Source organism: Eurytemora carolleeae, unplaced genomic scaffold, assembly GCF_000591075.1.
Source record: "Eurytemora carolleeae unplaced genomic scaffold, Eaff_2.0 scaffold1306, whole genome shotgun sequence".
Lineage (NCBI taxonomy): Eukaryota > Metazoa > Arthropoda > Copepoda > Calanoida > Temoridae > Eurytemora > Eurytemora carolleeae.
This window is the reverse complement of record NW_019397194.1, coordinates 33,547-60,329: the sequence shown is the minus strand read 5'-3', so window position 1 is coordinate 60,329 and position 26,783 is coordinate 33,547. Positions and strand designations below refer to the sequence as shown.

The window sequence follows — 26,783 nt, the reverse complement described above, 5'->3', positions numbered from 1 at the left end:
ACAGTACACTATACAGTACACTATACAGTACACTACAATACACTATATAGTACACTATATAGTACACTATACAGTACACTACAGTACACTATACAGTACACTATACAGTACAGTATACAGTACACTATACAGTACACTATACAGTACACTATACAGGACACTATACAGGACACTATACAGTACATTATACAGTATACTATACACTACACTATACAGTACACTATACAGTACACTATACAGTACACTATACAGGACATTATACAGTACACTATACAGTACATTATACAGTACACTATACAGGACACTATACAGTACACTACACAGTACACTACAGTACACTATACAGTACATTACAGTACACTATACAGTACACTATACAGTACACTATACAGTACACTATACACTACAGTGTACAATACAGTATGCAGTACACTATACAGTACACTTTCAGTACACTATTATACACTACACTTTGCAGTGCACTATACAGTACACTATGCAGCACACTATGCAGTACAAAGAAAATAATGAATAAAGAATTTTGAAAAGAAAAGTTATTCCTAGTGGTATGCAAGTTTGAAATACCTAATTAAGAATTAATAAGGGCCGTGCTTACTTTATACAATTCATGCTAAAAGGGACTGGTAGCGTAGTTTCATTTGACCTTACAACCTAAGATTGTCAATGCCCAATGCCCGATTTACAACTATAAAGTAAATTTGAATAATATATCAAAGTTTATTGTTTAAACAACTGATGATTTTCATAAACGTTTTCTCTACAAAACGGACTGGCGCATTTCTACTGCAGAAGCATATATGAATTATCAGAAATAACCCTGTTTTAACCTAGATAAACGATAATATCTTCAACATTATTGAAAATATAAAGGTTTCAATGGTACCGTTGTGAATTGGGCATTGGGATCTTTGCAGGGAGGGTTACGCTTGCATTCCCCCCCCACACACCTTTACTTTTTGACTTATGTAGAAGTTTCGTTTATTTATGTCTGCATAGGGCAGAGTGAACAGGAATACATGGTGGTGTACAGATCTTAACGAAGGGCTAGTGGGTGTTAAAACAAATCTAAAAGAGCCAATAGCGTTAAAAAATTAAGCTATGAAAAATTTTTTTTTAAATTTTTAATATATCTTCATCACTCTCATCTTTTAACTTAGGGGTTTGAATTTTTTTATGACCTTTTTCTACAGATTTTTGGTTAATTTTGGACAATAGACATATTTTTTTCTAAATTGACACACAAACTGACTAAAAATTAAACTTACGTTTTGCCACAGTTTCTTTTTCTATACACTTAAAGAGTAGTAATCTCTATTTTTCTGCTAGGATGTCTTAACATAGCTTATGAACCTCTTTACCGATTTGCCTCAAATTTAGATTTTTGGGACTCTGTAGAAAAACGGGAATGCTTTCGAAATCTAAGTTGAGTGGGTTGACTTTATAGGAATAACTCTCGGTAAAGCTAGATTTTCAGCTCGGCTAGTACTTTGGTTGTAAAGCTAGGTTTTCAGCTAGTACTTTGGGTTGTAAAGCTAGGTTTTCAGCTAGTGCTTTGGTTGTAAAGCTAGGTTTTCAGCTAGCACTTTGGTTGTAAAGCTAGGTTTTCTTCATGGTTGTAGAGCCAGGTTTTCAGCCAGTACTTCATGGTTGTAAAGCTAAGTTTTCAGCTAGTACTTTATGGTTGTAAAGCTAAGTTTTCAGCTAGTACTTTATGGTTGTAAAGCTAGGTTTTCAACTAGTACTTTATGGTTGTAAATCTAGGTTTTCAGCTATTACTTTAAGGTTGTAAAGCTAGGTTTTCAGCTAGTACTTTATGGTTGTAAAGCTAGGTTTTCAGCTAGTACTTTATGGTTGTAAAGCTAGGTTTTCAGTTAGTACTTTATGGTTGTAAAGCTAGGTTTTCAGCTAGTACTTTATGGTTGTAAAGCTAAGTTTTCAGCTAGTACTTTATGGACGGTTGTAAAACAGTTTTAATCCTTTTCTAGAAATCTTGAAATTGATTTTAGAAAGAAAATAAGATTATTCCTTTGAGAAGGAAAACTGCGGGGTAAAACCAATGAAGAATATCCATGAAACTAAAAACAAGATTCCAAAAAGCTGATATTTCAACATCCGTCTGTTAGTGCAAAAATCACATCTTTTAAAGGATAGGACTGTAAAAATAGCTTTATAATAATTTTGGTTTCTCTTTGACTTGAGGATCCATGCTACAAAGACAATAAAGGAAATTGTAAAAGTTTGAGAAAGAAAAACGACGATATTTTCTGATTTGTTCTCAAAAATGGACGATTATTGTGAATCACACATGCCACGCTATAAAATGGAAGGCCACAGAATAAGTCTGCAATAATTTAATTCTTTACAGACCGGGAGGTCTGAATCTATGTATATTTATGGCCTGTTCTATCACAACTTATTTGAAATTTAAATTACTCGTTTTATTTTTTAAATCTCGAATTTCTCAGCCGTCCCAGTTTGAGAGAACACATTTTCTGTAAAAACAAAAAATGTTTCGCGAATATGATTTTCATTAAAACATGTTTATATATGTAGGTGTATTCATGTATAGATAAATATATATTTATCATTTATTTTAATCATGTTTTAAGTAAATTTGTGCTTCTAAAGTATTTTGTGAGGGTATCATACTTTAAGCCTCTAAATATCCTTGTATTAAAAATTGAATGCTTCTAATTTGTAGCTTTCCCCCCTTTCCTTCCCCCACTTCCCTTCCCCTCCCAAATCGTCCAATCACCCAAATTGCAAGGGATAAAGTTGTAAACTTTTTAATTGCAGATTTACTGCAAATGCAAAAGAATTATATTTTGCCCTAAAACTTAATTTATCCGATATCCCCCCTCCTGATCTGGATTTATATTTGTCCTCCGTATAATTTATACATTGATCTTGATGCACTATAAATATAAAACAAAGAAAAAATAAGATATCTTGAGATAGAACATTTTTGAGGTAAAAAGTTGTAACGCATTTGGCGGATATCTTGGCTCACATCTCAAGACATTATTTTCTTTCAGAAAAGAATCGATTATTCGACGCAAATTTTACGTTTTGACCCAATTGCTAGATCTTGATATCCACATTTTTTAATTTTACGCAGGCTTGATCTTTATAGATTGGATATCAGCAAATTCTCTGTTGTCTCATTGGTTTGACACAAAATTAGTTGGCTTCTGATTGGTTGGTCATTTTGAATTTTCCACAAACGACAATTTTTCTTACGGGATATTAAATACAGATTAAAATGATCTGTAGATTAACAAAATTGGGATCAATGCTAAATTAGATGTCCACGGTTCAAGCATTCTAATCTTTGGCAGTATTCATAGTTTTAAGAAGTAAAGGTGTCCGTAACAATGGAATTGAGTTTTTGTCACAAACTCTGATTTCTAATCCTTCAATCTTTGCAACCCAATGTCGTAATCCTTTAATGTTTCAAACTATGCATTCTGTTAGATCATTTAATCTAAGTTTAAAATATAAAAGCTTTGCACCATCCGGTATAAAAGATATAAGGAAACGAAATTTTGGAATTCCTTCGTTTACACATTGAAACTAACTAATATTTGAATTTCTTTCCTAATTTTTGTTGAACAAATTTGAAATGTTGTTTTCTGTTTGTATCCTGCAGTTAATTTATCTTGTTTTAGAGGAGAGCAAACGAAGCAGAAATATTCGCTGCTTCTTAGTTTTGTCATTAGAATGCAGCATTGTATCAGGGGATTACATAATCATGGAATTTTGAGGGAAAAAAACATTTGAAACTTAAAGTTGAAAGATTATAGCTTTCATTAAAAGTGGCACATTATTTAATTTAGTCACTTTTACATAATCTTTATCTTTAATTTTCTAATCCTTATATCTTTGTAGCCTAACCTAATAAAATATTCTATAGAATATATTCTAAATCTTTGAATTTAGCTTGAACTCAGAATGAAATAACAAAAGATTAAACCTTAAAATATATTTTTATAGAATTTCGACTGAGCCTCACTCAAAAAAAAAACAGTAAATACAGATGAACTTCACCATGGACTTTAGTAAATACAGATGAACTTCACTATAGACTTCTTTATTAAATACAGATGAACGTCACCATGGACTTCTTTATTAAATACAGATGACCTTCACCATGGACTTCTTTAGTAAATACAGATGAACTTCACCATGGACTTCTTTAGTAAATACAGATGAACTTCAATATAGACTTCTTTAGGAAATACAGATGAACGTCACCATGGACTTCTTTAGTAAATACAGATGACCTTCACCATGGACTTCTTTAGTAAATACAGATGAACTTCGCCATGGACTTCTTTAGTAAATACAGATGAACTTCGCCATGGACTTCTTTAGCAAATACAGATGAACTTCACCATGGACTTCTTCAGTAAATACAGATGAACTTCACTATGGACTTCTTTAGTAAATACAGATGAACTTCATCATGGACTTCTTTAGTAATAAATACAGATGAACTTCACCATGGACTTCTTTAGATGTTTCCATTATATAGAAAACTAATACACATGAAAGAAGTAATGAGAAAACAATATATAATTCTAAGATTAAGAAAATCTATACATGGTAATCCATTCAAAACCCAGATAGAGCATGGGTGTATACAGGGGGGGGGGGGCTGAGGATAGTGTCCAGAGAAGAGGGGATTGTTTAAAAAAAGATTAAGCCCCCCCCCTTATTAGGATAAGGGGGGGGGGAGGGTGGAAGGGTTATAAAAATAGATACAGAGCACATTTTTTTTATAGGTATTATTTTTTTTCGTTATTTTTTTTCAAGGGGATATATTTTATCGTAAACAAAGTAAAAATGAATAAAAAACTGTCATTGTCATATTTATATTATTTCATAATTAATACCCCACAGTGATCTAAAGGTTGCAAGCTCTCTCCCACAGTGATCTAAAGGTTGCAATCTCTCCCAAAGCGATCTAAAGGTTGCAAGCTGTCTCACACAGTGGTCTAAAGGTTGCAAGCTCTCTTCCACAGTGATTTAAAGGTTGCAAGCTCTCTCCCACAGTGATCTAAAGGTTGCAAGCTCTCTCCGACAGTGATCTAACGGTTGCAAGCTGTCTCCCACAGTGATCTAAAGGTTGCAAGCTCTCTCCCACAGTGATCTAAAGGTTGCAAGCTCTCTCCCACAGTAATCTAAAGGTTGCAAGCTCTCTCCGACAGTGATCTAACGGTTGCAAGCTGTCTCCCACAGTGATCTAAAGGTTGTAAGCTCTCTCCCACAGTGATCTAAAGGTTGCAAGCTCTCTCCCACAGTGATCTAAAGGTTGCAAGCTCTCTCCCATAGTAATCTAAAGGTTGCAAGCTCTCTCCCACAGTGATCTAAAGGTTGCAAGCTCTCTAGTCAAAAATCGATGAAAATTTTCCCAATTACTTCTTTAAAACTCAAGTTAAAATCAAGTGATTAAATCAAGTACTAAAATGTATATGTCTATGGTTTCCAAAAATATAACTAAGTTAGTAAGGTAATATTTAAGGCCAAAGCGATGCGACACTGCAAGGTGGAACCAGTCTATGAAAATTGATGCAACTACTTTTCTTTACAGCCTAGATCTATTTGACCATCTAAAGATAAAATTAAAACCAAAACCACTCTGAGATACTATCCAGAGGTTTAAACGACAAAAATCATTTTTAAAATGAAAATTGAATTATAGATAACCATGGGGCGAAATAAATCAGTTGACAGCAACCATTTTTTGGCGTTATTTCCCCCCGCGCCAAAAGAGAGAACTGGTTTCAATATGTACGCAGAGTATACGCGACCGCAATTAAATTTCCTTGCATTAGTACCATGGTGATACCTATCTAAAAATAAAAGTAAGTTTAATCCTCACTCAAAAAGTACAACATTGCCCCTCTCTGAAAATTATTGTGTGTGAGATATGAAGATTTGCATAAAAAAATTATAAAAAGGGTGTTTATTGTAAAACACCTTAAAAAATATTTGTTTTCATTGATATTATTGAATAAGATGTAGATATGATTATATCATATTATCTTTTTGTAAAAAGATATGATAACATTATCCATAATATTCTAAAAACATCAAATAACATTTCTCAGAGATGAAGATAAGAAAAAACAGAGAATTTTAAAACATGATGGAATCTATATAATTTGATTGTCTATATGTTTGTATCCAATAAACGTCGAAACGGCTGATCCGATCGGGCCCAAATTTTGTGTGGAATCGCACATGACCCCAGGGAAGATTTATGGATGATCCACAATTTTAAAAATCAGCCACCAACATAAATCGATTTTCTTTCATTAAAATTTGAAAATTCACGAACTTTTAAAAATTATTGTTTTACAATGTATGCAAAGAGAAAACGTTTACAATTGAAATAGAAGAGCCAAGTTATTAATATTTTCTTATTTAATAATAACAAGAAAAAATTTTAATAATTAAGAAATATAATTTTATTTGGAAATGTTTTATTCATCATAAAATTGCAAGCTGAGGTCATGTTTAATGTTTTATTTAATAATCTATGAATTTTTTAGATGAAATCTCCCAAAATTTGTAAAATATTAAAACTGTTCATTTCTTGGATATTCAATTATTACTGGGGGGGGCCGGGGGGGGGGCTTCTTGAAGATAGTTTAAGGAGAAAAGAAAAGATAGTTTTTAATAACATATTAAAAATTATTTTTGTTTATATCAGATTTCTGTTTTAAATAAACTGTTCTTTCAAAATACTTATACTTACCTAAAGTACTGTCTATGCCTATTTTTTTTGCTAACATTCTTTTTTTAAAAATCTATATCTAAGCATCAAAAAACCCGCCACATTAATTGCACAATCGAGCTCGTTTCCTCATTTTATCATCCGAGCCACCTCCAAAAATTGATTTGTGAGAAATTGTACCTCTAAAGTATACGATTTTTGAGCTTTTAAGCCCTTTTAAAAGAATTATTTATTTCAATGAATTAAAAAAGTTTGTAATATTGTGAGTAATACAGTTCGGTAATAAAAGTAAATGAGAAAATGCTGCTCGTTTTTTTTAAAATTGTTTCGGTGTTTTACTGTGTTTGTTTTTCCATTTCAACCACAAACACAAGTAGTTAAAACATCTTTATTGTTTGCGCTGATGCAGCAAACACAAACTTTACAAGAAGGGGATTTTTAATTTGGTGTACCGTCTCGGTTTGCCTTATATAGTCTGTATGTGTACCGTACAGCTTGCTCCTACTGCTTAAAGGTCGGACCGGTACTTGAACCGGAGTTTTCTATATTTTGAAGTTGTCTAAAATATAATGTTACTTTGTAACTTTATGCATTTTAATAAAGAGTTAAATCTCATTCTTTTGGGATCAGAAAAAAAACACTGTTTAAAGTTTGAAAAGTTTAGTTGAATTTAAGCAAAACTTTGTTTTAAAGAAGACTTATGTGTTTAGCTCTTTTTCGTGGCAGTTAATTTATTTTAAATTTTAAACCACTTTATCGCAAATGGTTTTCTCGGTACCGTAAATCAAGCATTTAGTTAAAAATATTATTTACTGAAAGGTACTGTAGATGTAATTAAATTGTTCCTCCATTATGAGAGTGGTATCTCCCATTCGGTTCCCTTTAACCTTCATCTGAAGAAGATATTATTGTTTTTCCATCTTAAAACATGTTGAGTGCTGTCGATTACCTTCGTTGTCTGTGCAGCATAATCTTCAAGTCACTTACTTATATAGAAAAACTGCAATTAAAAGTCAAACATGTTTTGTTATGAAGACATGGATATCTCATTCATCCCTGATCAATGATCAGGTTAAAGGTTAAATTCTGCCATTCTAATTTTTATTGTTGTTTAGAAATGGGAGAACTACGCGGCATGATTGTATTGTTGTTTAGAAATGGGAGAACTACGCGGCATGATTCCGATCGAAGCGCTTCAATTCCCGCAGAGCTACGAGGCCAACTTCAAGTTAAAAAGAACCTACCATGTGAAGAGAGAAAGAACAAGGAACAGAAGTGAGGTTAGTTCCTGGATTGATTTTGACGATTTTATAAAAAAAAATATTAAAAATCAAGTCTTTGCCACAAACTCTGATATTCTAATCCTTGTAATCTTTGCAACCGAATGTTGTAGACCTAAGATATGTCAAACTAAAATTAAGGTTAGATCAAGTAATTAAAGTTTGAAATATCAAAGTGTAACAACATCAGGAAACAATGATATAGGGATTAGAAAATTTAAGTTTGTGACAAATACTTAATTCATGTGTCCTTTTCTGTGAGTCCACTGGGAAGTGGATAAAATTTTAGAAAAAATGTTAACATTTTTTCGTGGATTTTTATATGTATTTTTTTGCAAAAATACATTTTTAGCAATTTAGATGGAAAATTTATTTCGGCTATACTTCTGCTTGGTTAAATTGAAAATTTAGAAATGGAAAAAGCCTCTTAGTTTTAAAAATAAAGAACCCTGTGTTTTCACTTAAAATAAAAAAAAATATATCATTAATAAAACTTTACCAAGTAACTTAAAATGTTTTTGAAAAATTCTGAAACTTTCTCATTTGCATCATTGATTAATTTACTTCTGATTAATTATATTTTTTTTAAATATAAATTTTTGTTGTTAGAAAAAAAAACGAAAGTTTTTGCAATGACCATTCATTTCAATAAGAAAAAAAGAAAAAATTATTTTGGATGTTTCAATTCTGTAAATACATTGTAAATAAATGAGTGCAAATCTAATGGTTGAAACGGAAGCCAACAATTAAATTAATTTGCCTGAATATTGCACACCGTTAGTGCGGCAAACTACTGCAGAAATTTGAAAAGAGAACAAACTTAACATTTTTGAATGTTTCTTATTTTAAATTTTGAAATTGCAAAGGTAATTAGAAAAACCTTAGGCAAGCAAACATTAAGGTATTTCCTTCGATATAGAAACCCATGTGAGACGACATTTATAAACTTTTCTTGCTATAAAAAAAATGTTAAATTAAATGTAAAAAACTTATGTTTATTAGTGATTTTTTTCCCAAAACGATAGTTTTTTTTTCCAAGATCATTTCGTGTTTTGTTTTCAAAAGTTCAAAACGAATGGTTCGTTCGTTGTGACCAATTGTTCAATATAATAAAAAAGGAAACGAAAAACGATTTAAAAACAACCCCACTTGTACAATTCCGCTAGTCACGTGGATTCTGACAGCCTAGATTTGTTGCAAAAAAAGCGTAGGGTTCGAGTAAATGTGTATGTACAGTACAAATACAGTAGATCGGAAAATCCTTGTATCGGTCCAGATCAGGGAACAATAGGATTCATGTGTTTTATTCAATTACATGTGTACTCTATATATCTTAACACCTCTATTGAAAAGTTAAATCTATGTATCTTAACACCTCTTTTAAAAAGTTAAATAAAGAAAATAATATATATATATTCTCTATAGTGGAAAATACATGTGTTATATAATGTAAATGTAATTACTTTCAGCTTTTTCTTTTTATATATATATATATACTTGCTATCCCAATATATACTTTCATCCCAAGATGATGAAAATATCTAGATTGTTAAATACAGTTCCAGTTGTTTACCTTCAACAGAGAAATTCTCATTGGAGACGTTCTAAAGGTCTAAAAACACAACTTTACGAACATTTTGAAATCAGAACATTTTAAAAATGCTTTCATATATTGAGAAAAAACTTTTATGTGACTGAGTTAAAAGCATTTTAGCCTAAAATGGTCCCAAAAAAGGCTAAAATCTTTAAAATCAAGTATGGAAAAATTTGATACTTGGGTTAGATTTACACGAAATGTGTCACACATTTGGGATTTTTTGTCAAAGGCACCCTCTTCCACAATCCTCCAAGCAATTTTTTCCCTTGGATTAAATATTTGTACTTCGCCAAAAAGTTTGATTTAAAGCACTGTATATTTAAAATTAAATTATTGATAGCAATATATATATAAAGTTGTTAACTATGTTTGTCTGTTTGTTTGTGCGATCATAACTCGGGAACCCCTGGACCGTTTTGCTTCAATTTTTGATTGAAGAACTCGGGAGAGCCACAGGAAGGTTTTTAGCTTTTGAGATTTTGAGTTGAGTAGACCAACTTTTTTTAGGAATAATAGCTAAACTCGTGATTAAGAACAAGGTGCGCGTAAACGTTGACTCCCATGGTCCACGCTGGGTTCCCAAGCTAGTCTTAGATAAGATTCTTTCCCAATATTATTTAAATTTTTGAGAACATAAATTACGTGCAAATAAATATTTTTTTACGACCCCCCAGAAACTCAGCAGTTTTTGCTTTATACACTTTTTATTATTCTACAATATAGCATTAATTTTCTTTCCTAAATCTTCTCAGTTTTACTGGATGATTTATAAATAGTTTGGATTTAGATGTAACTGTTCCATAGGTTGAAAATAAACTATTTTTAGCAAGGTTTTTAAAATGTATAGATTGCCAACTTACTGGCTGTTCTTAGTTCTTTATTTCTTTTTTCTCACAAATGCCTTTAAAGCATCATTCCTCCATCACAAAAATTCTACATTTTTAAATAAAACTTATATATGATAAATAATGTTAAAGATGTTGTAATTTTTCTAGTTTTAAAAGTATTTGATTCAGATAATTCCTTTATGTTCTTGTAGTTAAAAACAACGTAAGTCACTCTTGTAGAAAAAAACAAAATTGAAATTAGTCCGTTGCACTATTATGAATAATGATATCTAATTTATAATTGATCAAAAAAAAGCTTCAAGGGTACGGTTGGGATTGCCATCTTTGCATGGTTTACACCGACAGGTTTCACAGATATAGAGATTGAAAAGTTAATATTGTGGTAAAAACTCCACTCCAAATATTTTATTTTGTCTATTACTAAAAGTGTGAAATATGACAAGATTAATCAATAATCAAAGCACACACCTGTATACATTTTACAAATCAATATAATATTATGCAAGTAGAACTAACTATATTTTTTGCTTAAAATTTGATGTGACCCTCAAATTGAAGAGTTCCTTTAAATAAGAAATTATTTAGCTCATGCCAACTCATCAAGTTCATACTAATTAGCCTCTGCTCTGTATTGAGAATGAAAGCTAATTTGTCTAACAAGACATGGCTGCATATACGTACTGCTTTTGCCAATCTTAATAAAATAAAAAAGAAATTGAGTCCTTGCCACAAGCAATAATTCAAACAATGAATTATGTTATAACAAATAGTTTAAGCTTGAAATATCTAAGTTTTACACCATCATGTTGCAAAGATAAAGGAATTAGTTTTTAGTTTGTGACAAATACTCAATTTCTTTTTTATATCAGAAATTATGAATATCTCTTTTATCTGCACCTATAATCATATACAATAGTAATTTTTTTTTGAAAAAAAAGTTCATAGTAATTTCTGTTCGTTTGTTTGCTGTCCTTATGTATGATCATAAAGAAAAGAAAATAAAGATTTTAAAGATGGATCCTAAAAAAGAAAAAAATGATGATTTTGTAACGCTATATTATAAATTGTCCTTAGAGATAATGCGATAAATTAAACTTATCAACTAGAGAACAGGACAAATTGCTTTCAATTACTCCCTTGCAAATAAAATTTGTATGATACTGCGCAGATAAACTCTAGATTCTAAGAATTCTATTTACTTCTCTAATAAACCAGGGTTGGCATGAAAAAAACCGCCCAAAAAACCACCCAAAAAATCCTATAGAACCCAATAAACCCAATAAACTCCACTGGACTGTTTTTTTTTCCAGCCCTGTAACAAACTCTAAGATTGAGAACAAAACTTGACATTAACAAGCAATTGGTGTAAAAGCAGGATTTTAAAGGAGTGTACTAGCATAATTTCAAGTTACCCTCCATGCAAAGATGGCAATGCCTCATTGATCAGAGTTGAACACTTCATGTTAAATAAAGGACGGTGTCTTCCACATTTTTAATCAGATTTAAGATTTAACCAAGGGCTAAGTTTTTATGACAAGTCTAGTAAATGTTAACTGCCACTGTCCCATACATTAAGAGTTATTTTTTTTCTAATTGGCCAAATAATTTAGGCTGGATCTAAATACTACCTGAGATCCTCGTCAGATTTTGATATCTGCGAGAGTCAGGCTGGTCAACCCTCGGCCAGCTGGAACATGGAGATTAAAGAGCATAACGACTCCAGCCCAGCTGCTGATTTGGTGGGTAAATCTGAAGTAGCAAGATCCAAATCCAGGTTAGCATAAAATGTTTGAGGCAGCAAGTCCAAATTTCTTTTGTTCATCTTTAACATTAGATACGTACATAAGCAGTATAATATTTTTGAAAAATTGTTACATCAATTTAAATTTTTTTTCTCACTTTATCTTAACTTTTAAGAGGTAAATAAACATGTAAAATACTAGTATATAAAAAGGGGCGAGGGAAAATATGAAGGATATTTTAACTGCATTACTTCTTTTTTTTCATATCATATTTAATCATTCTTTCATGAGATATTGAGAAAGGGAATTTAATATTACTCTTATTTCCTCTCGTATTACTTTTCCAATAAGTTCTTTCAAGAGGAGATGGATTTGAATTTGCATAGGAATACTACTGCAGTATTCTTTGGCATGCCAAGATATTTTTGGTATGCTGGGGTTACATTAAATATGCTGGGCTTCATTTGATAAGCTGCAGTACTCCTAGATATGCTGCTGTTTCATACTGTATGCTGCGGTATCCTTTGGAATGCTGTGGTATTCATTAGTATTTTGCAATATCCTGCAGTATGCTGCACTACATTTAAAACATAAAGATGGAGCCTCAAGCTGCAAGGGTTTTTTGTGTTCTTTTTATACCTTTTTCTGAGCTTAGTTTATAGACAACTACTTAGTATTCACAAATTAAGGGGCAATTGCCAGATAAGGAGGAGGTTGAGGGTCGAAATATATACCCCCTTGTCAGATAAAGAGGAGGTTGAGGGTCAAAATATATACCCTCTTGTCAGATATAAACTTAATTTAGGTTAGTTTATAGACAACTACTTAGTATTCACAAATTAAGGGGCAATTGCCAGATAAAGAGGAGGTTGAGGGTCAAAATATATACCCCCTTGTCAGATAAAGAGGCGGTTGAGGGTTAAAATATATACCCTCTTGTCAGATATAAACTTAATTTAGGTCTATAGATGATAATTTCAACGAGCACTCAGGAGAGGACTACTTGATCTCAGTAACAAATGTGGATGAGGACAAGGGGAATGAGGGGAATGAGGGGAATGAATGCAGTGGAAATGATTTTAGTTTGAACCTTGAGGATGATTACGAGGATAAACTACAAAGGAATAGAATTCAGTGGGTATAAAGAAAAGATCAAACAGTATCAACTCTTTGAGTTTTGGAAGTTGGAAGCTTTGCCAATAAAATAGAACTTCTTAAAGAAAATTTACTTTTTATGATAAATTAAATGTTGGATAGGAAAATACTTTTTAATAAAAAATAGAAACTTTGATAAAAATGTTTTCTTTAAATAGAAAATTTCCTTTTTAATGGTAAGATAAAACGTTTTATAGAAAGTTTCATTTTTAACATAGATTGAATTTTCAATTAACAATTCTTTATAAGAAGATCCTTGAATTATAAAATTTACTTTACCAAAACTTGTTGTCAATACAAAGAAATGTTGAAAAACTAATCTTTCTTTTTACTAAAAATAAATAAATATTTTTCAGTAAAAAATGAATTATTAAAAATAGAGTTTCACATAGAATTTACCTAAATTTATATATTTTGTATAAAAAGTTAGTTAGATTACTAAATTCAAGTACAAGAAAGAATAAAAAAGTCCTATTTAAAAATAACAACTTGCAAAGTTTTTAAAGGGAAAGACCGGCTGTGTAACATAATTTAACTGAGAATGCAATCTTGTAGAGAAAAACTTTAGGATTCATTTCATACCAATGGGACAATTTTTTTGGTACACAATATTTAAATAAGAGTGTAAAGTCATTTTTAATATTTCACCAGTTTTTTCAGCCAGCAGAAGAAAGTTTTTTTTTCCACAATGGAGAAAACATGTATCAAAAACTATTCTGCAAACTAGTTGCATACAAAGAGCTTTGTAATATAAAAAGTAGGCATTGGGATTTTTACGCAAAACCAGACACCTCAACTGGGTTCAATAGGAAGCCATAGAATGTCGTCTTTTCTATAATTTAAAAAGATTTTAGGATTTGTTAAGCATTTCCAGCACCAAAACCCTTTTATTACGTTATTTGCCGTTAGAAATGCATAACTTTATTTTCTTTTTAGATAAACTTTATCTTAAAACAGATTGAAATTTAATTGGTTAAAAAGATTTGGCTATCTAATGACATCTAACAAATTTTGTTTTAAAATATTTGGTAGTTTTCATACAATGAGATTCGTAACAACATCACAATTTTATCTTTTAGCAGGAGAGCATCCTATCATATAACAGATTAAAACAAATTTAGAAGTTTATAACCGTGTCATTATTTTCCCACCATTTTTAGCAATTACAATAATTTATTTATTTGATAACTAGAGTTTTAATGTTGATTGTTTGAATTTAAAACCAATACTGCAGCCAGTGACGTCATATAAAAGTGTACAGAGCGTACACACTACTCAAATAAATTCCTTATGCCTATCTTCTACTATTTTCTACCCACTTTGGTAGCATAGGAACAGACGGAGAAAAATAATGAATTTCTATCATTGGAAGTAAGTTATTAAAAATTCATTTTAAAATCTTGCAGGTTTATGTTATTTTTTTCAGTCAGCTAGGGTCAATTGTTGGAGGTTTTCTTTATTTTGATTGTGAAGACGACCTTTTTAAGAATGCTGCGACACAAATTTTGAAACAGCAAATATAATAGTGATAAAGAAATTATCGATTTTATGGTTCTACTATAGCTTTCATCAATAGTTTCTTTTAAGAAACATGTTCCTAAAGAGAAAATTAGTTAACATATTTTTTTCATGTTTTGTCTGGGTATTATAAATATTTTAAATGACTTGACCCTCTTATTTAAAAATTGTACGCCCTAAATGGACCCTAAAGTTTTTCTCCCTAATTCTGCACTTTAAGTTCAAATATGTTACATAGCCGGTCTCTTCCTTTGATTATGAGTTACCTTTAATTTAGCATATATTTAAATGAACTATTGTTGACACAGAGAGGATTGGTGGCAGGATTTTGACCTTCTTTTGCATCACCCTGTAGGAATAAGGTAAATATCTCCCTGTAGGAATACAGTAAATAGCATCCTTTAGGAAAACAGTAAATACCACCTTGAAGGAATGCATTAAACATCACCCTCTAGGAATACAGTAAATATCACCTTGTAGGAATACAGTAAATATCACTCTGTAGGAATACAGTAAATATCACCCTGTAGGAATACAGTAAATATCACTCTGTAGGAATACAGTAAATTTCACTCTGTAGGAAAACAGTTAATATCACCCTGTAAGAAAAAGGTAAATATCACCCTATATAAATATAGTAAATACCACCCTGTAGGAATATAGTAAATACCACCCTGTAGGAATACAGTAAATATCACCCTGTAGGAATACAGTAGATATCACTCTGTAGGAATACAGTAAATATCACCCTGTAAGAAAAAGGTAAATATCACCCTATTGGATTAAAGTAAATACCATCCTGTAGGAATACAGTAAATATCACTCTGTAGGAATACAGTAAACATCACCCTGTAGGAATACAGTAAATATCACCCTGTAGGAATACAGTAAACATCACCCTGTGGGAATACAGAAAATATCACCCTGTAGGGATACAGTAAACATCACCCTGTAGGGATACAGTAAATATCACCCTGTAGGAATACAGTAAATATCACCTTGTAGGGATACAGTAAACATCACCCTGTAGGAATACAGAAAATATCACCCTGTAGGAATACAGAAAATATCAGTCTGTAGGAATACAGTAAATATCACCCTGTAGGAATACAGTAAACATCANTTTTCCTAGACTATTAGTTTACCATGATGTATTTTCCTAGACTATTAGTTTACCATGATGTATTTTCCTAGACTATTAGTTTACCATGATGTATTTTCCTAGACTATTAGTTTACCATGATGTATTTTCCTAGACTATTAGTTTACCATGATGTATTTTCCTAGACTATTAGTTTACCATGATATATTTTCCTAGACTATTTGTTTACCATGATGTATTTTTCTAACTGTTTATTTACTATATTGCATTCTTCTAGACTTTATTTACTGCGTTGTATTTTCCATAACCTGTTTACTTACTGTGTTGTATTTTCCTAGACTGTTTATTTACAGTGTTATATTTTCCTAGACTGTTTATTTACTTTGTTTTTTTTCTTAGACTGTCTATTAAGGTATTAAGGCCGATGTATTTACTGGGATTTTAATTAACTGCATTGTATTTTCCTAGACTTTTTATGTACTGTGTTGTATTTTCCAAGATTGTTTATTTACTTTGTTCTATTTTCCTAGACTGTTTATTTACTTTGTTTTATTTTCCTAGACTGTTTATTAACTTTGTTTATTTTTCTTGATTGTTTATTAAAGTAATTTACTTCGTTGTATTTTCCCAAACTATTTATTTACTGTGTTATATTTTCTTAGACTGTTTATTAATTGTGTTGTAATTTTCTAGACTGTTTATTTACTGTGTTATATTTTCCCTAACTGTTTATTTTCTTTGATGTATTTTCTTGTACTGTTTATTTAGTGTATTCTATTTTCCTAGACTGTTTTAAATTTATTCCAAAGAGAATTTCCTAGATTATTTATTTACTGTGTTCTATTTTCCTACACAGTTTTTTTATTGTGTTGTAATTTCCTAGACTGTTTAATTATTTACTATGTTCTTTTCTCCTAGACTGTTTTTTCACAATGTTCAATTTTCCTAGATTGTTTGTTTACTACTTTGTATTTTCCTAGAATGTTTATTTTATTTTACTGATGTATTTTCTAGATTGTTTATTTACTATGTTGTATTTTCCTAGACTGTTTATTCACTAAGTTGTATTTTCCTAGAATGTTTATTTTATTTTACTGATGTATTTTCTAGATTGTTTATTTACTGTGCTGTATTTTCCTAGACTGTTTATTCACTAAGTTGTATTTTCCTAGAATGTTTATTTTATTTTACTGATGTATTTTCTAGATTGTTTATTTACTGTGTTGTATTTTCCTAGACTGTTTATTCACTAAGTTGTATTTTCCTAAACTGCTTATTTACCGTGTTGTAATTTTCTAGACTGTTTTTTTAATGTGTCGTTTTTCCTAGACAGTTTATTTACTGTGTTGTATTTTCCTAGACTGTTTACGGAGTTTCTGACTAAGGAGTTCAGTCAAGAAAATATAATATTTTGGAAATCTTGTCAACAGTACAAAAAAATCTCAGGTATTATTATTAATATAATGGTCGGCGTTTATATCAATACAATGAAGACGACTTTTTATTTCTATCAAGCACTTTCATTTCACAAGTTTACTTAAGTTGCAAAGAGAAGCGGTTAATTGACAGCTTTTCTTTGTTTCCATGCTGTTTGAAAGCTTGGGAGAAATCAAATTAAAATCGAAAGTCGTCTTCATTGTATTGGTATATACGACGACAACTGCAGATAAAATAAAATATTTTTGGTTGAATTCTCTTTAAACCTAGCTTAACAAAATCTATTAAAATAATATATACTAAACTAATTCTAGATTTAATTATTTTACCTATTCTTCTCTTTAAACCTAACATAACAAAATCTATTTGAATAATATATACTAAATCAATTCTAGATTTAATTATTAAGCCTATTCTTCTCTTTAAACCTAGCTTAACAACATCTATTTGAATAATATTTACTAAACTAATTCTAGATTTAATTATTTAACCTATTCTTCTCTTTAAACCTAACATAACAAAATCTATTTGAATAATATCTGCTAAATTAATTCTAGATTTAATTATTTAACCCATTCTTCTCTATAAACCTAGCTTAACAAAATCTATTAAAATAATATATACTAAATTAATTCTAGATTTAATTATTAAGCCTATTCTTCTCTTTAAACCTAGCTTAACAAAATCTTTCTAAATAATGTCTACTAAACTAATTCTAGATTTAATTATTTAACCTATTCTTTTCTTTTAACCTAGCTTAACAAAATCTATTTGAATAATATCTACTAAACTAATTCTAGATTTAATTATTTAACCTATTCTTTTCTTTAAACCTAGCTTAACAAAATCTTTCTAAATAATGTCTACTAAACTAATTATAGATTTAATTATTTAACCTATTCTTCTCTTTAAACCTAGCTTAACAAAATCTATTTGAATAATGTCTACTAAACTAATTATAGATTTAATTATTTAACCTATTCTTCTCTTTAAACCTAGCTTAACAAAATCTATTTGAAAAATGTCTACTAAACTAATTACAGATTTAATTATTTAGCCTATTCCTCTCTGTAAACCTAGTCTAACAAAATCTTTTTCAATAATATCTTCTTAAACTTTTTTTAAAACATTTCCAAAAATAGAGCTAATTTGTGTTATTTCTTGTGAATCTAGTGTTTTAATAAAACAATAGAATTATAAGAAGAACATAAATATGAACCTCCATATTTATGTTTATATTGTTGTACTGCAGTTGCTAGAGAGAAATATGACAAATCTCTGCCTGGGTAACATTGGGTTTGTAATTGTTTACATTCCTTTCACGAGCTGCAGTACACTTCATATGTACATAAAAATAAGGGTTGCTTTCCGTGTGTAATTTTTTGACCAAAAAAACTAAAAATAAAAACGAATAAAATAAAAAATAAAATAAAAAACAAAGATTTAAAATTTTTATAAATCTCTTCAATTGTCAATAGGAATTTATTCAGAATGACGTGCACAATTTACAATGGTACCCTTTTAGCCGGGACCGAGACTAAAATGTAGAATTTTCGAGAAAAAAAACCATGAAAATGAAAAAAGTAAAATTAAAAAATCTAGATAAACATAAGAAGCTCAATCATTCTTGAAATGGACATGGCTTGTAAGGAAACCGTTGTGAGTGGGACATGCGGAAGTTTTCATTAATTTTCCAAGATTTTCGACTAATAACCTTGATTTGGGCAGACCTAGTAATATCCGGTCCATTGTACCTGATAATAAATACATAAATTGTATTGCTGAACAAGCAAATCTTCAGATTATGTTGTGTACAATGTAAACGCTTCTACAGCATGAGACCAGTCATACATGTATTACATTAAACTAAACCTTACAAGGAAAAATAATCAAAATAAAGGATTATGAAAATCTTCTTCAATGGAGTGACCGGCTAGACATTTTAGTTGAGCTGAGAGTGCAGTATCAGAGATAAAGGGGTTTACAAGTAGGGTTTCCAACATAATAGTAATGCAGTTACGGGTAATAATTTTCATTTCGTGTAATTTCTCAGGATTACGCGTAATTGGGGAAATCAATTATTGATAAAATCAATTATTTCTGTATCACAATTGTTCATTACATTGAATTTTTCATTCTTTACAAATTAGTTTGCAGACATTTTTCAAATTCTTCAAATTCCTTCTTTTCAATAAGAAAAATCCAGGAAATGTACGAAAACGTTTATGAACAATCAAACATTACAGTAACGGGCAACTGAATAAGATAATTTTGAAGATTTTATTAAAAAAATTTAAATCCTTTGTTTTTGGATTAAATTTTGTTCTTTTAAAAAAACGATCGTTTTGCTATCTCTAAGCGATCATAGTTGTTCGTCCATCGTTATTTTTTTTTCTAAATGTCGCCATCTTGCACGAAAGACTTTGTCAGTTTTCAAAAATTTCCTATGTTAGCAAAGTCGAGCCCATCTTTAGTGATGAAGCTCCCTGAATGCCTTTGGTGGTTTTATTTAAAACTTCTATAATTTAGATAACAAAGTTCGTGTGAGTAAGGCGGAGGAAATATTCGCCCAACATCTAGCGGCGGAAGCTCCTGAGCCGGTTAATGTGGATTCAGGTCAAATATTTTGTTGTTGGAAGAAGAACAAAATTAATAAAATATGAATTAAAATACGTTGCTTTTTATATATTTTAACGATTTAAAAATTTCACGTCTTATCTTTTCTGTAATCTCTATAACAGTCTACATATATCTTTGAAACCTGAAGACAGAAATCTTTTTTTTTTCCAGTGGAATAAAAAAAATTGAAACAAGAAAATATTCATTTAAAAAAAAATTGATTTCTTTTAGCCTATGACATCCCCCGGCCACCCATGAGTGTCCACACAAAATTTCATCCCAATCGGTCCAGCCGATTGGCCGGCTATAAGCAACATATAAATATATATACGAATGTCTTGTTTTATCTTAAAGAATAACTTTGGCTATTTATAGCTTAAAATAAAGATTGGATATTGATTTAAATTGAATCTTTGATAATTATCTTTTAATATTTATCCAGGGGCTCGGCAGACCGCAAGTGAAGCAGTCAAAACTGCAATTGCTTCAAGGTATTTTACCAAACTTACAATTATTCAAATTAACATTTCTTAAAATTCTTTAATTGTTCTAATATTTGTTGATGTTGGACGAATATAATTAGAAATATACTATTGTTTTCTCTTATTTATATACATAAAGTAGTAATCTCTGTTCGTCAAGGCTGTATGTTTGTTTGCATGTCCGATCATTGCTATGAACCATTTGACCGATTTTCCTCAAATTTTTATTGGGGAAAGTTGAATGGGTTGTATTGTACGGGGCAAGTTTTGTTTTCGAGCAAAGCTGGGTTTCCAATCTAGTTTTAAAGGGAGTAACCGGCTATGTAAGGTAGTTGAACTGAGAATGTAGTGTTGTGGAAAACTTCTTTCGGATTCATTTGAGACATGTAAAACTTTTTAAAGATCTGTAAATCCTGAGTTTGAGCGCAAATTTGACGTTCAAAACTCTACTTTGGGGTTGGATACGTTTTCAGAATTAGTTATTTTAAATTATTAAATATATAAATTTTTTTTACATTTTATGTCGTCGTTATTTAATAATTTAAAAAACCAATTCTGAAAACGTATCCACCCCCAAAGTTTTGAACGTCGAATTTGCGCTCAAACTCAGGATTTACAGATCTTTAAAAAGTTTAATATGTTCAAATGAATCCAAAAGAAGTTTTCCACAACACTGCATACTCAGTTCAACTACTTTACATCGCTGGTTACTCCCTTTAAATTAAGATGAAAACAATTCTGAATATCAAAGTTTCTCCTAATATTATGAAAACACAAACTTAAATCAATTAGAGCAAATTTCTATCGCACAATTTCATTTCATGGGTTGGCACAAAAAACGCATTCGAAATGTCATAAAACTTTTCATTTAACATTTTATTGGATTAGATGTGGAAACCCTGACATATTTAATATGTATATATTATTAGATTGGAAACCCTGACATTTTTAATATATAAATAACTTATATTATATATGGAAACCTTGATATGTTTAATATATATATATATTATTAGATGTGGAAACCCTGACATGTTTAATATATTTATATATATTATTAGATGTGAAAACCCTGACATGTTTAATATATATATATATATTATCAGATGTGTAAACCCTGACATGTTTAATATATATATATTATTAGATGTGGAAACCCTGACATGTTTAATACCTCTCAAAAACAAATCTACAATTTGATGAAAATGGACAGTTATCAACGCTTTCTGCAATCTAATATTTTTAAGGTAAAAAAATATATTTAGTAATCAATATTGAGTAAATTTTCCTCAACAACATGAACATTATTGAAAACTTTCAGATCGTCTTGATCTACGCGGCATCAATTCGTAAAATATATTAAGAAGAGATATCAAGAAGAGATATTAAGAAGAGATATTAAAGAAGAGCTATTTGTAAAAGATATTAAGAAATGATATTAAGAAGAGATATTAAGAAGAGATATTTAGAAGAAATATTAGGAAGAGATATTAAGAAGAGATATTTAGAAGAAATATTAGGAAGAAATATAAAGAAGAGATATTTAGATGAAATATTAAGAACAGATATTAAGAAGATATATGAGATATTAAAAAACATAGTAAAAAGAGATATTAAGAGGAGATGTAAAGAAGATATATATCAAGATGAGATACAAAGACGAGATATCAAGAAGCTATATTAAGAAACGATATTTAGAAAAGATGTTAAGAAGAGATACAAAAATGAAATATGAATAAAATATAAAAAGATTTTTATTCGATGGCATTTTTATTCTAATCATTTTTTCAAATACATTTATTTCGATTGTTCAACAAAACCAATTTCTTCTCCCTTTCAGTTTCCCCTACGGCATGCTTAAAAAGCTTAGTTTCGAGTCTAAATCCTATGAGAAACGTGTGTACATATATATTGGAGTGTATTAAGTATTTTTTTGTGGTTTGATTTATTATATTTTGTTTTAATTTTGAATTTCTTCATTATTTATTCTTTTAATATACTTTATTTCCTTTCTTACAAAATTTAATTTTTATTTAAAACATTTTATTCAGAAATGCACATAATGAAATGAAAATCACGAAATATCCCTAGACTTGCCATTTCCAAAATGTGGTCTGCATTTTTTAAGCATTTAAAATTGCCAGATATATATATGTATAGTCGTCTGATTAACTATCAATTAATTCTGAGTCTTTATGATTATGACTTCACCAAAAAAAAATATTATTTTCCTAAAATATGTTGAATATTCCAGTTCTATTGTTGGTAGACTATGTACCGGAGCTTAAATTCTATCAGAAAGTTTCCGAAAACTTTGCTACGAGTGGATCACATAAAAACCTTGTTAATGGTTGTTTCTTAGCAAACATCTCTCTAACTTGAGAACCAGGGAACTCTGGACTTGGAAAACTACTGTTGGACTCAAGTTAGGACTTTAAATAGTCCAGTGACTATGAGACACATCAGTTATGCAGTGTAAAATGTTCCATTTTACTTAATAAGTAGTTGAATACTTTACTAGTAAACTATTGGAATTGTAACAACATCAGGTATACTTGATTTTTGTGGTAATGTCGTCTTTCTATTTCACAGTTTTCTGTTTCTCACTGCACAGAAACATTATTTAGACATTTGACATTTGACAGTCACAATCTAAAAATGACCACTGTCCTGTTTTAAATATAAGAAAATGTAACAAATAGTGGCAATTGTAGATTTTTCAGGTCAATTTGGTTTAACCCCATTTTTATATCCTTTCTTAACACCATTTCCGGCATTCCAGACCTCTATAGAAGTCGATCTAAAGTCGCAAAGTCGTACGTGAAACCTTGATTTAAATTAATCTTAAATATATTAAGATGAGATGTCTGTGACTATGTGTATATAATGATTACAAATATGATCTATTACTTTCATAAAGTGGGAACATTATTAAACAGTGGACTAAGTTGACAGGATTTAGATACTGATGAAATACTTTCATCAGTATCATTCACATTAACTTATTTCTAAGTGAGGTGGGTCTGAAGTATAGTACACATTGCTGTGTTCTGTGTTTCGGACTATTTTAAATCATAACTTGAGTCTAACAGTCGTCATTCTATTCCATAGAAGTTCCAATTATATTAACTAGCTTTCAAAATTTTTTAGTTAAGTTCGATTAAAATCTTTTATTTAAAAAAGGTTTTGTCACAACCATTTAACCGAAATCTATCTGTTGTCGATAGAGATGGGCGTTGTTTTTTTAACAAACGAAATTTTTGAGAACACTGGATGAACGAAATGGATCGCACAGAGAAACGAAAAAACTATCTTTTTAAAAAAAACCTAAAAAGGACAAAATGAAAAATCTTTTTTTCCTGGACGAACTCGAATCTTTAAAAAGATTTAAAAAAAACAACTATCGTTTTTTTTCACTGAGCAAACGCTTTTTGGAACAAACTTTTTAAACGTTAAATAGGTCGTTTACGAACAATGAACGAAAAAATGAAATAAGTCGAACGTCGATCTCTAGATGTGAATCGATATTTCCTCTTTCCCACAAGGTTTACTAATTACGAAAACAGTCCTTTTAATCTCAGAATTGATAAATCTAATAATAGTCCCTTTAATCTCCAACTTGATTAATATAATAACAGTCCCTTAAATCTCCATCTTAATTAATCTAATAACAGTCCCTTTAATCTCCATCCTAGTTAATCTAATAACAGTTCCTTTAATCTCTATCTTAATTAATCTAACAACAGTCCCTTTAATCTCCATCTTAATTAATCTAATAACAGTCCCTTTAATCTCCATCTTAATAACAGTTCCTTTAATCTCCATCTTAATTAATCTAATAACAGTCCCTTTAATCTCCATCTTAATTAATCTAATAACAGTCCCTTTAATCTCCATCTTAATTAATCTATGAACAGTTCCTTGAATCTCCATCTTAATTAATCTAATAACAGTCCCTTTGATCTCCAACTTGATTAATCTAATAACAGTTCCTTTAATCTCCATCTTAATTAATCTAACAACAGTCCCTTTAATCTCTATCTTAATTAATCTAATAACAGTCCCTTTAATCTCCAACTTTATCAATCTAATAACAGTTCCTTTAATCTCCATCTTAATTAATCTAATAACAGTTCCTTTAATCTCCAACTTTATAAATCTAATAACAGTCCCTCTAATCTCCAACTTTATTAATCTAATAACAGTCTCTTTAATCTCCATCTTAATTAATCTAATTCTACAGTTTGCTAATTATCAAATTTGATCTGGGCTCGATGGTAAAGGATCAAGTTTAATTGATGAACTAGTTTAATTCATAGTTTATTAAATGACAAGTTTTAGAATTCCCATAAGCTCTTTATATACTCTACAAGCATCACTTTATAGTATAAAATAACAACATCAAGGTTGCAATATCATTTTTCATAACCCCATTTTTGCAAACACACTGTTCTGCAAACACCCTGTTTCTGCAATAAACAAACTTTTTTTAAGAAAATCTTTTTTACAAACACCATTTTTCTGCAAACAAGAACTTTTTCTACAGAAACCCTTTTTCTGCAGACACCCTTTTTCTGCAGACACCATTTTTCTGCAGACACCCTTTTTCTGAAGACACCATTTTTCTGCAGACACCCTTTTTCTGAAGACACCATTTTTCTGCAGACACCCTTTTTTTGCAGACACCCTTTCTCCACAAACACTCCTTTGCTAAAGGACACAAACCATTTTTCTACATATATCATTTTTCTGCATACATCCTTTTTATTATTTTTGTCTCTTTTTCTCAACCCCCACTCCTTCCAAATGATTTTTGAATCTCTATTAAATGACCCCCCTCTCCCCTCCCCTCCCCATCCGGCCTCCACCCTTCTCCCCCCATCAAGCTCTAGGTCATGTTCTATATTTGCAACGAACCTTGTCAGTTTTTAGTCTTGTTCGCACGTCTCATCCTAACTCATTAGGCTTAGGCATCTTTTTCGATTTATTTTTTTCAAAACGATCGTATTCTTTTTTGAGTGTCCATTTTGAGGATCGGTTTGCTTTCAAAGCAAAACTATTTTTTAAAAGTTTTAAAAACTTTTTAAAATTATCGTTTTGAAATTTTCCAAAAATTTTAAGACGAGTTTAATACAAAAACTAAAGTGCCCATCCCTTCTCCTAGCTCCTGGAGTAGAAAATATGCTGGTTCAGCTCATTTTTATCAGCACTTTCACAAGAAATCGTTATTTTTTATTTACAGGGCGTTTTGTTTTATAACTACAGGGGGTTTTGTTTTATGTTTACAGGGTGTTCTTTCAATTCTGTAATTTATGATTCTGGTGAAGTACATGTTATATCATTATGGAAGTTTTGTATATAGCAAAAAAATAATTTAGATTTCTTCATTAAATGTTTAAAATAATCATTCACACAAAAATTAACTTTTATGCCAATTTTTCTCCCCTTTTTCATTCCTTCTTTCTTTTTTCGTTTCATACCAGCTACGGGCCTGGTTTTTGTTTCCTGGATTTAAAATCGTCCATTAATAAGCTACTCTAAACTTTTTTAAAACAAAAATATTTTTTTTATTATAAATTTGCCGGATAAAATCACTTATCTATTGTAAATTTACCAGATAAAATCACTTGTATATTATAAATTTACCGGATACAATCACTTATCTGTTATAGATTTACCGGATAAAATCACGTATCTATTAGAAATTTACTAGATAAAATCACTTCTCTATTATAAACTTGCTGGATAAAATCACGTATCTATTATAGCTTTACCGAATTAAATCACTTATCTATTATAAATTTACTGGATAAAATCAATTAGCTATTATAAATTTACTAGATAAAATCAATTAGCTATTATAAATTTACTAGATAAAATCAATTAGCTATTATATATTTACTAGATAAAATCACTTATCAATTGTAAATTTACCAGATAAAATCACTTGTATATTATAAATTTACCGGATACAATCACTTATCTGTTATAGATTTACCGGATAAAATCACGTATCTATTAGAAATTTACTAGATAAAATCACTTCTCTATTATAAACTTGCCGGATAAAATCACTTATCTATTATAAATTTGCTGGATAAAATCAATTAGCTATTATAAATTTACTAAATAAAATCACTTCTCTATTATAAACTTGCCGGATAAAATCACGTATCTATTATAGCTTTACCGGATAAAATCACGTATCTATTATAAATTTGCTGGATAAAATCAATTAGC

The 26,783-nt window shown here is 30.1% G+C and overlaps 1 protein-coding gene across 3 annotated transcripts in view; it reads left to right on the top strand.

Annotated features, from left to right (window-relative positions):
* The window catches only part of LOC111712655 (regulator of G-protein signaling loco), a 59,470-nt gene that overhangs the window by 12,371 nt on the left and 20,316 nt on the right, over positions 1 to 26,783 (top strand). For all 3 annotated transcript variants that reach the window (XM_023487334.1, XM_023487335.1, XM_023487336.1), the window contains exons 2-9: positions 7,919 to 8,043; positions 12,099 to 12,262; positions 13,191 to 13,352; positions 15,212 to 15,265; positions 17,366 to 17,451; positions 19,972 to 20,058; positions 20,504 to 20,552; positions 21,691 to 21,790. In XM_023487334.1, the coding sequence (XP_023343102.1) occupies positions 7,921 to 8,043; positions 12,099 to 12,262; positions 13,191 to 13,352; positions 15,212 to 15,265; positions 17,366 to 17,451; positions 19,972 to 20,058; positions 20,504 to 20,552; positions 21,691 to 21,790 (825 nt within the window). In that variant the 5' untranslated portion in view covers positions 7,919 to 7,920. The remainder of the gene's footprint in view (positions 1 to 7,918; positions 8,044 to 12,098; positions 12,263 to 13,190; positions 13,353 to 15,211; positions 15,266 to 17,365; positions 17,452 to 19,971; positions 20,059 to 20,503; positions 20,553 to 21,690; positions 21,791 to 26,783) is intronic.